This window comes from Panthera pardus, unplaced genomic scaffold (assembly GCF_024362965.1).
Source record: "Panthera pardus isolate Hobbes unplaced genomic scaffold, ASM2436296v1 HiC_scaffold_17, whole genome shotgun sequence".
Classification (NCBI taxonomy): Eukaryota; Metazoa; Chordata; class Mammalia; order Carnivora; family Felidae; genus Panthera; species Panthera pardus.
This window is the reverse complement of record NW_026526732.1, coordinates 53,927,677-53,940,340: the sequence shown is the minus strand read 5'-3', so window position 1 is coordinate 53,940,340 and position 12,664 is coordinate 53,927,677. Positions and strand designations below refer to the sequence as shown.

The 12,664-nt window shown below is 37.2% G+C and overlaps 1 protein-coding gene across 1 annotated transcript in view; it reads left to right on the top strand.

Annotated features, from left to right (window-relative positions):
- The window catches only part of AFG1L (AFG1 like ATPase), a 197,779-nt gene that overhangs the window by 62,717 nt on the left and 122,398 nt on the right, over window positions 1–12,664 (top strand). Inside the window, exons 5-6 of the mRNA XM_019443029.2 lie at window positions 4,312–4,413; window positions 5,590–5,720. Of these exons, the coding sequence (XP_019298574.1) occupies window positions 4,312–4,413; window positions 5,590–5,720 (233 nt within the window). The remainder of the gene's footprint in view (window positions 1–4,311; window positions 4,414–5,589; window positions 5,721–12,664) is intronic.

Genomic DNA, 12,664 nt, shown 5'->3' with positions numbered 1-12,664 from the left:
AATGTTTTCATTTTCTTGGTACACATTGCCAAGCTTTTCTTGCTCCAAGGTGATACAAATGTTCACACATATTATCTGCTGGGTCTTTCATATTTGTTAGCACCTTGGATTCATCTGGAAATAATTTTGGTGTGAAATGTGATGGTAGAGATCTAGTTTTATTTTTTGCAAATGGTTGAGCATTTGTCTTTAGCAATTACTATTTTTTTCATATACACTCTTATATATACTTAGATCTGCTTAATTGGTTTAGTTGATTTTTTAAAAAATTCAGTACCACTCAAATATAATTTCTCTAATTTCATAATATATTTGTATTATGTAGTTTCTCTTCTTCCTGTCTTTGCCCCCTCATCTCTATTACTTGCTACTTATCTTGTTTTAGAACATTTTTAACATTTTTTTAAAAGAAATTAACTGCTCAGCAGAATTTTTAAAAGTGTGGGTGTTTTGTTTTACTCAAATGTTAAGTGCTTTATTTTTTTCTAATTAATCATGGGTCTTAGATATCATGCCATATCAGAACATATAGATTTACCTCATTCATTTTACTGGGTATAATATTTTATTATATGAACATTTCACAATTCACTTAACCAGTTTCCTGTTGATAGGCATTTGTTTATTTTATTTTATTTTTTTTTTTACCAAGAGATTGACTTTAGGATCATGTTGTCAAGTTACTCCTAAATTGATTTTTTTTAAATGTTTATTTATTTTTGAGAGAGAGAGAGAGAGAGAGAGAGAGAGGGAGAACACGAGCAGGGGAGGAGCAGAGACAGAGGGAGACACAGAATCAATAACAGGCTCCAGGCTCTGAGTTGTCAGCACAGAGCCCGATACTGGGCTTGAACTCACAAACCATGGGATCATGATCTGAGCTGAAGCCGGATGCTCATCTGACTGAGCAACCAGGTGCCCCCCTAAGTTGAGTTTGATTGGGATTTGACTGAGCTTTGAAGTAATTTAGGGGAAAAAAATCTCCTTATACTATTGATTTTGGTTCTGAGTATTTTTAAATACTTATCTTTTGATGGATACTGCCAAACTGACTTCCAGAAAGGATTTTTTTGTTTGTTTTATTTTAATTTTATTTATTTTTTGTGTGTGTGAGAGAGAGAGAGAGAGAGAGAGAACATGTGCAAGCGGGGAACGGGCAGAGAGAGGGAAAGAGAGAATCCCAGGCAGGCTCTGCACTGTCAGTGCAGAGCCCAACATGGGGCTCGAGCTCATCAACTGTGAGATCATGACCCTAGCCGAAACCTAGAGTCTTAACCGACTGAGTCACCCAGGCGCCCCCAGGAGGGCTGGTTTTATACTACCACCAGAAGTGTATCGGAGTGCTTGTTTTCCTACATTGTCACCAATATAAAAATGTTGTATAATTGGTGTTTTAATTTGTATTCCTTTTTATTTCTGATAGAATTAAGCTTTTAAAAATATGTTTAAAGCTATGTATTTATATTTTTTGTGTCATTTGAATACTCATATTTTTTTTTGCTCATTGATCATCTATTTTTTTCTTTCCCCTCTTGAGTCTGTACTGTTTAGTACTCTTTCAGTTGTAGCGGGGAAAAAAAGTCTTGAGTCTGTACTGTTTAGTACTCTTTCAGTTGTAGCAGTTGAGTTAGCTGAACCAGAGGAGGAATTTAAAGGTTGGTTTAATTATTCGGTTGAATAATTAATTAATAATAATTATTAAGTTGAATGAATTAAGTTGATTGAACTGAGGGTAGATCTATATTTACTATCTTAAATAATGTTTTAGGGATCTCTCTCCCTTTCCCTCCATTTCCCTTTTCCTTCATCTTTTTTGTCCTGCTTTCTTTTTTGGCTTCATTCTTGTTCACAGGTTTGTCATTGGATTCATTCTTGGTCACAATTTTTTGCGGTTATAGAAAAGATTTCTGGAATTTTCTAGGTTGCTCTTTCAGAAAGAAAAGAGATGATGGTCATTCTCAGAACCTATGTTCACTGCCCCTGGATAACACTGACCTAACCTAGGTACATGCTGATTGCAGGGCCGACCACAGTTTATATGATAACGGGGTATTTTTGATTGGCCCGTCCTGTGATTAATACCCTCATACAATCGTGCTAAGTAGAGAAGTTTGCAGAAGGAAGAGATTTAGGACAGACCACAAAACAGAACAAAACAAAATACACAATTCCATTATAGTTTTTAAGAGCTCTTTATATTTTAAAGATACGTAAGGTCAATCTTTAAAGTTTCATGAAGGCTGGGATTTTTGTCCGTTTTGTTTACTACTAGATCCTGAGGCATGATAGGGCCTCACACGTGGTGTTCAGTAACAATATATTGATTGTATAAATAAAGGTATTAATTTTATTTATAGTGATTTTGATATTCAGAAGGTTGAAGTTCATGTAGCCTAATTTATCATTTTTTTCTTTTTGATTTTTTTTTTTGCTTTTATTTCCAGAAACGTTTTATATGATGGTGCTGTTAAGTCTGTTTTTTAAAGTGTTAGCACAAAGATTGCATTCAAATATATATTATTCACATTTTTGGTTAGATAATTCATGACTTTTTTTCTGGATCTACAAGTATACTGTGCTTCATGCAGCAGAGTTTGAAACTTTATTTTTTGCATAAATGTAATGATTTAAAATCTGCCACTTACTGTATCAAGAAATGTTATACTGAATGGTTTTACAAAAAATTATTTTTAAATCTAATTGATCTCTTTATTAGTGACCAAATGTGTTTGGTGAATTGTACTTTCATATACAAAAAACTTTCTGGTAATTCCAGTGGCATAGGTTCAAAGTCATGTGAAGTGGAGGAAAGCCAAATAGATTTAAGGCTCATATTTTACATCCTCACCTGCCTATCAATACGTGTAGCTCCTGCAAAGAGAGGATGGGCACTGTGGTAGAGTGGTGGTGGAGAAAGTGGTGAGGGTGAGAGAGAGCACCAGCCTGGCCTGGCTGGGCCTGCTGAGGAATGCTGGGTCTGAACCGAGCTCTAGTGCCACCAGTGTCCCCAGAGCTCTGGGCTTCCTGTGAGGGAATAAGACTTTCTGTGCATACTTTGTTAAATGTGATTCTTTGATTACTAAAGCAATCACAGTGATTAAAAATTTCAGTGTGTTGAGGGGCGCCTGGGTGGCTCAGTTGGTTAAGCGTCCGACTTCTTCGGCTCAGGTCATGATCTCGTGGTTCGTGGGTTTGAGCCCCGTGTTGGGCTCTGTGCTGACAGCTCAGAGCCTGGAGCCTGTTTCAGATTCTGTGTCTCTCTCTCTCTCTGACCCTCCCCTGTTCATGCTCTGTCTCTCTCTGTCTCAAAAATAAATAAACGTTAAAAAAAAAAATTTAAAAAATTTCGGTGTGTTGAATATTAGATAATTAAATTATAAGGGTTAACTATATTAGAATTTCTTCAAGTAGGCCTCATTTTGAAAGACTTAGGTGCTAAGCTTTTTAAGAAAGTGTTACATTTTAAGAACACTTTCTTAAAAAGCTGAAACAAAACAAAGGGGGAAAAAAAGACAAACGGAGAAAGAGACTCTTAACTATGGAGAACCTGATGGTTACCAGGGCAGAAGTGGTGGAGGGATGTGTGAAATAAACTAGGTGATGGGGATTAAGGAGTGTGCTTGTCATGATGAGTTCCAGGTGATGTATAAAATTGTTGAATCACTGTATTGTATACCTGAAACTAATTTAACTCTGTATGTTTACTGGAATTAAAAAACTTAAAGAGAATATCAACATTTATAAAGGAAATCCTGTAGGATATGCAAGAAGAAATAAAGATAAACCTATAGAAAAAGTGTTCTATTGGCAATTCTCCAGCTCTAACATACATGTATTATTTATTTTCAGAATTTATGTTGGATACTAATCTTTTCTTTTTTTTTAATTTTTAATTTTCAAATTTCCCATAGTGCCTAAGACCACTCCTCATGCATATGGCCCAGTAAAGCCATAAATATTTATTTAATTGATAAAGTTATTTTATTCATATTGATGTCTTTTGGAAGAGAAACTGAAAGATGAATAATCTGCAAATCTTACCAGTTTATTTACATAATTCTCTGGGAGAAATAGCCCCTGTAATGTTAACTAGATGTCATATTTCCTAATAACAGGATTTTAACAGAAAAGAGCAATGTCAACATTTTATTTTTAGCTGGTTTAACATAAAAAATAAACACTCCTTTCTAAAAAAGTAACATAGTCTTAAGCTTTCCAGTAGAAGAGTGTGGTTTCATTATCCCAAAGCTAATGAACAATCATTAGAGCAATCAGTACATACTGTTTAATAGTTTTTTTTTTTTTTTTAAGGTACAGGGAAAACAATGGTGATGGACATGTTTTATGCTTATGTGGAAATGAAGAGGAAGAAACGGGTTCATTTTCATGGTTTCATGCTAGATGTTCATGAAAGTAAGTTAAATGATCTAAAAGAAGGGGTTTTTAAGTGGACAAACACTACAAAATACCTTTCTTCATCTTTTAAAATTCTTACTCTTTTAATCTTTTAAAATATTAGATTTTGCTTAAAGTAAGGTTTTATTTGGTTTCATTTGTTTTGTGCTATATTGAAATGATTTGTAGTGTATTTAGAGTTGACCCTAAAGACAGATTCAAAATCAGTACTTCCCAATAAGAGAAGAGAGGTTACTATATGAAGGTCAGGTATTTTCTCCTTCTACTAAGGGTCAATAAGAAATATTAAAAACTCACTTATTTGGAGAAGTTGTTCTTGATTAGGTCCTTCCCTCTGTGTTACCTTAGCATGTAGGCATTCATGTACTTGTAGGCATGCTTTATTGTTTGTCAACGTTCCTTTTTAAAAATTTTTTTATTTTTATTTTTTGAGAACGAGCTCTGTGCGAGGGAGTGTGTGCAAGTGGGGGAGGAGCTGAGGGAGAAGGAGGAGGGTATTTTAAGCAGACTCCGTGCTCAACAGGGAGCCTCAGTTGGGGCTCGATTTCACAGTCCTGAGACTATGACCTGAGCCAAAATGAAGAGTCAGACGCTCAACCAACTGTGCCACTCAGGCGCCCTGCTTTGTTGGTGTTCTTAAGTTATTTCATTTTGCATTACTTGTCTACCAGCTATACTAACCTCACCAGGGTGGGAACATTGCATTTTTCTTCTAATACCTTCAGCATTTAGTACACATATAATGAGTGAAGTGGGACTGGCTAGAGACCAGGAAGCATCCTGATTATGTATGCTAGATGTAGGGCAGGATCACCTCTTCTGCCTCCATCTCTGAAATCCTCAGCAGTAAGACTGATCTGTTGATCCATCTAGTTACCATCTTTTCATCTAGCCTATCATTTGTCATCTCTGAAGTGATTGAAAAGAGGGGGGATGGAATGACTACAAAGTGTCCTTACAGCCATGGGAATGTATGAATATGTGAACAACTTATTTTGAGGTAGAGAAAGTGCAACCAATTTTCAATAATCACATTTGATTTTATGTGGCATTTACACTTAATTTTTATGTTTACGCTAAGATTTCATTTAGAGATTTAAAAGATATGTTATAGTTGTCTAAAATGGACTATTAATACAATATTTGATTTGTGTTTAATTTTATTCATTAAAGGAATACACCGCCTTAAACAGAGTTTGCCAAAAAGGAAACCGGGATTCATGGCTAAATCATATGATCCGATAGCTCCCATAGCTGAAGAAATCAGCGAAGAGGCATGTCTCTTATGTTTTGATGAGTTTCAGGTAAGGCAGAGATATTTCATAGATGTAGAATGGTATGCTGAATGATATGTGAAGATTTAAATTCTGTTCTTGATTTTATCATTGTTTTATAAATTGGTTTGACACATTACCTCTTATGACTTTATTTTACTGTCTGGTCCAGGAGTCAGCAAACTATGGCTTGCAAAGGGAAAATCTTGCCCATCTGCTTTTGTATGGCCAGTGAGAAAAGAATGATTTTTATATTTTTAAAGAGTCTTTTCAAAAAGAAAAAGAAAATGCAACAAAGGCCATATGTGGCTTGCAAAACCTAAAACATTTACTACTCAGTCTTTTATAGGAAAAGTTTGCCTTCCCCTATATTACAGTCAGTGGATTTACATTTCCCCTATACCACAATGGAGATAATGTTGATTACACAATAATGTCTAAAGATATTTGAAATTTTTTTAAATGTTTATTTTTATTTTGAGAGAGAGAGAGTGTGCACACACAAGCAAGCATGAGAGGCGGAGGGGGAGAGAGTGAGAGAATCCCAAGCAGGCTGTGTGCTGTCAGCACAGAGCTGGACTCGGGGACTCGATCTTATGAACTGTGAGATCATGAACTGAGCTGAAATCAAGAGTCAGACGCTCAGCCAACTGAGCCACCCAGGCACCCCTGAAGTTTTTTGAAAGCGTTATATAAAAAAACAAATGATTCACTCATCTCATTTAGACTTTACAACTTATTTGTGATAAAGGGAGGGAGTTCGCCCTCATTGAACTTCTAAAGTTTCTTCTAGTTTTAGGATTCTCTGAAATAGTACGCTTAAATTGGTAGTATGTTACTTTCTGATCTTTATTTCCTATGAGAGCAAATATGGCATGCCAGCAAATACCGTGTCTTATGTTTTTTTCTGTATCCCAGAGTTTAACAACACCACCAACAACAACAGATACTCTAGTTAAGAATTATTTCCTCATTTCACTGCTTTCTTTAGTAGTTCTGAAATGCAGTAGTTGATTTTTCTATAATGCTTATCAGAAGAGCAATTGGTTATTGGAATAAAAATAGAAAAACCATAAGTACTGAATATAAATTTAAAAATAGGGCATCACTGGGGTGCCTGGGTGGCTTAGTCAGTTAAAGCATCTGACTTCAGCTCAGGTCGTGATCTCAAGGTTGATGAGTTCAAGACCCACATCAGGCTCTCTGCTGTCAGCACAGAAGCCTGCTTTGGATCCTCTATCCCTCTCTCTCTCTGTCCCTTCCCTGCTTGTTCTCTCTGTCTCAGGAATAAATAAACTTAAAAAAAAAAAAGTTTCACTCCCAAAGCTTTTGAATAATATTTCTGGAGCTGAGTGCAGAAATTCCCATGTCTGATTGCATAAAATAAAGGCCCAGAGAACTTTCAAGGGTAGGAAGCTAACACTTTGTGCCTACTCTGAGGTGGGCCCTGGTGAGTCACACATTTTATTTAAGCCTCACGACATATTTGTGATGAAGGGAGGGAGCCGTCCTAGTTGAATTGTAAAGTTTCTTAACAGTTTTAAGATTCTCTGAAATGATGCATTTAAATTGGTAGTGAGTTATTTCTTGTTCTTCTGTGTTTAAAAACCTGGGTTGGTGGGAAGATAAGAGGCCAGGATGCCTTTATCCCAAATGAGGCATGAGAAGTCTCCTTTAGTAGCTTGATACACTTAATCTAAGAGCAGTTTTGATTTATGAGAGAAGAGAAAGAAGAATTTTTGCCAGGAATGGTGTTACACTGAGCCATCTAAGGAGGAGGAATCTTTATTTCATTTTCCCTTCAGTCTATTAAGATAACCTGGCATTCACTTTTTGTACTGTACAGCTACAAAGGTCTTCAGAAGAAAGGCTGATGGGCAATAAATGTTTACTTACTACTCTGAAGAAGTGTACTAAGTACACCAATGTGTTGCAGAAAGAAAAGGGCCTCATTTAGTTTTGTTTTTTTTTTTTTAATTAATTTATTTTGAAAGAGAGCATGCGTGTGAGCCGGGAAGAGGCAGAGACAGAGAGAGAGAGAGGGAGGGAGGGAGAGAGAAAATCTCAAGCAGGCTCTGAGCTGTCAACGCAGAGCCAGAGGTAGGGCTCTATCTCACGAACTGTGAGATCATGACCTGAGCCTAAACCAAGAGTCGGAAGCTCAACCGACTGAGCCACCCAGGTACCCCTAGTTCTAAAAGTAGCACCAAGTTGACAGTTATGCTGTCTTCAATAACAGAAGTCAGCAATCAATCAGGGAAGGCCATTTCTCTTGTTTCCTCATTATGAGTCTCTTAACCACAGTTTCCCTAAATAAAATTGAGTTGGCACAGTTAAATTAAAAAAAAAATTATATGTTTATTTATTTATTTTGAGAGAGACAGCATGAGTGGGGGCGGGGTACAGAGAGAGAGGGAGAGACAGTGAGAAAAAGAGAGAGAGAGAGAGAGAGAGAGAGAGAGAATCCCAAGCAGTCTCTGTGCTGGCGTGGGGCTCAAACTCATGAAACTGTGAGATCATACATGACCTGACCCGAAACCAAGAGCTGGACACTCAACCAGCTGAACCACCCAGGCACCTCTGAAGTTAAAATTTTTAAAAAGGGTACTAACACCCAACCTTTGTAAAATGATTCATGGTTTACAAATTTTTCTTATATGCTTCATTTAATTCTATAAAATAGTTATGATATTCATTATGTAGATGAGGATATAGAGGCATCAGAATTTCCTCGGTATCGTATGAAAATCATTACCCTTAACTTAAAATGTGTAAATTTTAAAACTTTCAGAGAAAAGATTGGCCTGTTTCTGTGACATGATGACCATTGACAAGGCTATTTAAGAAGCTAAGGAAGTAATGAAAATTTGGTTGTGCAAAGGAGATCCTGAGAAGATTAATAGCAAGCAGGGCCAAATTACCCATGAGGTACAGGAGGCACAGTACTTAGGGTCCATGATACTTTTAGGACCCCATGAAAATATTTTAATTTCTTTTAAAATTTGAAGAAAAAAATGAATGTATCATCATGAATTCAGCCTGTAGCTGTCTGTATCTGTATATATTTTACACCAACATAGTCATAAAATACAATTATGTATATAAACACACATATTTTCAAATGTATTTTCTAATTGAGGAAGGGGCTCATGAAGGTTAAACCAGGAAAGTCATAATGTTGCCCTGATAGTGAGGTGATAACAGAAACCTGTCTGGTTGCACCGGGCATTCTCCATTGAGTTCCAATTTCAGAAGGTTGATGCTTGGCTGGGAAGAAGGAAACAAAAGCAACTCTTAGGATACTTATGTTCCAAATGAGTGAGTCTTGCAAAAGAAAGGCAGGCAGTTAAAATGATTTTTTAAATTAAGTATTAAGGAGATCAAGGGGGATACAGGCCCCTTGCCTGTAAAATGTTACTTGTCAACAAAGAGAGAATGGATCTGATGGAACTGTCATCACCTGCCCTGACCAGAGTTGGTTTGATGTTCATTCATTTGTTTACTCATCCATCCCTGTTGCCTTAAATAAAGAACCTTATGCCATACTATAAGACCCTATCTGACCCACAGTCAAATGGACCATGTCTGAATATCTGATCTCTGAGTAGCCTACACGGTTGTCAACAATATTGCACTTTTTGGTGTGCCCTGGGGATTGAGCCAATCATATACTCCATCTCATGTCTTTCAAGTAAAATGCAGTTTTACTACACAGTAATGAAATAAGGGCAGTTCCTGCACAGTAATGAAACAGGAACAAAGAGACCTAGGAAATAACTGAATCCCGTTAGGGGGAAGACTACAAGGCTGCTTCCTGGACAGCCGCTGAGCTCTCCAGAGCTACCTATGCTCTGAAGCCAATCTTTAGCTCCGGTTCCCAGTAGGTGCTAACAGTGCTGTTCCCATCCTGGTGTCTTATTTATTTATTTATTTCTGAGAGAGAGAGAGAGAGAGAGAGAGAGAGAGAGAGAGAGCGCGCGAGAGCGAGAGAGAGCATGCGCATGTGCAAGCAGGGGGGAGTGGTAGAGGGAGAGGGAGAGAGAGAGTCTTAAGCAGTCTCCACGCTCAGCAAGGAACCCATGCAGAGCTCGATCTCACAACTGTGAGATCCTGACCTGAGCTGAAATCCAGAGTTGGACGCTTAACTGACTGAGCCACCCAGGTGTGCTCCATGCATCCTGGAGTCTTAAGTAAACCTCTTTTCTTTATCTGAATCTCCTGTCCCTGTTTCTTGCAAGCAGTCTCGATGAGGATGGAACTCCTGTTTTGCTCTTATCTGCCTTAGTGGTAGGGATTTCCCTATGGTCTGTGAAAGCTAGCATAAATAGGGGTACTGTGAGGAAATGTCACCTTCCTTCATATAAAATCCAGTACCTCCAGTGGAAGGAGAATTACCTGATGAACTAAAGACAAAAGATCCCAGAGATGAGGTATCTCTTAGGATGCTTTTGACTGCAGGTAACAGAAAACCCAATTTAAAAAGGCTTAAACTCTAAGTGGGGGGTCCGGGGGGAGGGATGGAATACAATAAGATAGTGTCATTCCTTTTATTCAAGCCTGCCTCCTTCCTCTCTGATCTTATCTCCTATACTTTCAGCCTTGCTCATTGCTCCCTACTATTTCCATCCCTATTGTTTTCATAGATTAGGGAACCATAGCTAATAGATTTAGGTGTTAAACCAAATGCTTCTTTCCCATCAGGGCTCTGAAGAAAATTTGCTCAGAGATGGTAAAACAAGACTGAATACCAAATTGATTGCCTTTGTTTAATCCCAAATGCTACTAGAATGAAGCATTCTGGTATGTCAGAGTTGACAACATGAGAGACTCTCTGCTTTTAAGAAAGTTGGCCTGCATGTCTTAGGATGAAACATGTTAGTAGTTTTGCTCTTTTATTTCCTCTACAATTCCAGACTCAAGCCCTAGAGTCTGTATGCAAGACCCTGTATGCAAGAAAAGGCCAATATCTGCATATACCCACTGTTGAGAAGAACCAGGAAAGCAAGAGGATAAGGGCAAGAATATGTCTCTTAAGAGCAGAGATGATCACTGAGCAGTACCTGGATCTCCTAGTTTTAATATCTGGACTGTGTTCCACTGGTCTTAGAGAAGCTCTTGCAACACACCAAAACTGGATTATTTCTGCTCCAAATCTCTCCTTGTCTCTCATTCCAAAATTCAAGAGGATAAAAGGATACCTCCAAAATATTGCTGCAGCAGCATTCCGATCCCCAACATCCACACAATTTAGAACAAATAAGCAGAGCCTTTGCACTGAACTTTCTGCCTGGGACGGTCTCTCCTGGATACCCCTAAGAGTCTCTCACTTCTTCAGATCTTTGCTCAGTTACCTCCTTAACAAGACCTATTCCTACAAAATTGCAATTTGCCATTAATCAGTGTCCCTTACTATCCTTTAAAGAAATTTTTTTTAACATGTATTTATTCTTGAGAGAGGGTGAGAGAGAGAGAGAGACAGAGAGAGACAGAGAGAGAGAGAGAGACAGAGCGTGAGTGGGGAGGAGCAGAGAGAGAGGGAGACACAGAATCCAAAGCAGGCTCCAGGCTGTGAGCTGTCAGCACAGACGTGAGCTGGAACTCAGGAACCATGAGATCATGACCTGAGCCGAAGTTGTATGCTTAACTGATTGAGCCACCCAGGCACCCTAAAACCATTCTTTAAAAAAATAACATATCATCTTCTGGTAGATAATATATTACTTATTATGTTTACTATTTATATAATTCCTCCATAACAATGTAAACTTGAAGGCAGGAATCTTTGTGTTTTTTTTTTAATGTTTATTTATTTATTTTGAGAGATTGAGAGAGTGAGAGAGGGGTGGAGAGAGGGAGAGAGAATCCCAAGCAGGTCCTCCACTGTCAGTGCAGAGCCCAATGCAGGGCTCAATGCCAAGAACCGTGAGCTCATGACCTGAGCCAAAATCAAGAGTCGGTCGCTTAACTGACTGAGCCACCCAGACACCCAGGAATCTGTTTTTAATTGACGTATCTCAAATGTCTAGAACAGTGTTTGAGGATGAATGAATGAATAATAGTGAGTGAATGAATGAATGAATGAATAAATCTAGTACCAAATGATAAATATTGAGCTAGTCTCCCAACTAAGTCCCACTTCTCTTATGTATAATAACTACCCACAATTTTTCCTGTCAACATTCTGAATTATCTTAACTTTTTTGTCTAATTTAATAGATGAAAAGTGGCATCTCATTGTTTTAATATTTATTCCTTTAAGTAATAATATAGTTGGATTTTTTCTATGTTTATTTACTAACTACTTAAAATTCATCTTTTATGAACTGAGACAATGCCATTTATTGGAATGCTTACATTCCATCTATTATGTGTATTCTGTAATAACATTAGTTTTTGTTTGTTGAGTACTGTGGGACTATGTTCTTAACTAATGGACTATGCTAAGTATCATTCTATAGCTAAAATTCTATACAGCTACATATAAATAATATGCAATTATACTAGCATATATACCATACATAGATAATACAGCTGACATTTCTTGAGGATTTACTCTAAGGATCATAACAATTTTGCAAGGTAGGTATTGTTACTACCTTCATTATATTGATGAGGAAATTAAGGGTCAGAGAAGTTAAGTAACTTGTCCAAGGTCACACAGCTGGTAACTCAGTTTGAATTCATCATTGGTGCTCTGATTCATTAGTAGTAACAGCTACATTATATGTTCTCTTTGGTATATGATGTTTTGTGTTATATATTTAAATACATAGATCTAGAGCTGAGTTGACTTTTAGTAGATATTTTAATGACAGAACCTAAAAATTATCCTTAAGCCTATTAAGTCTAGTATAATACATTGCTGATTTTCTAGAAAATAATTTTTTTGGCCCTTTTTTCTTAACAGCCATATGTCTACAATCATCACATCACTTTTAAAATTGAATCCTACTAGTAGTCTTGATTTTTAACTA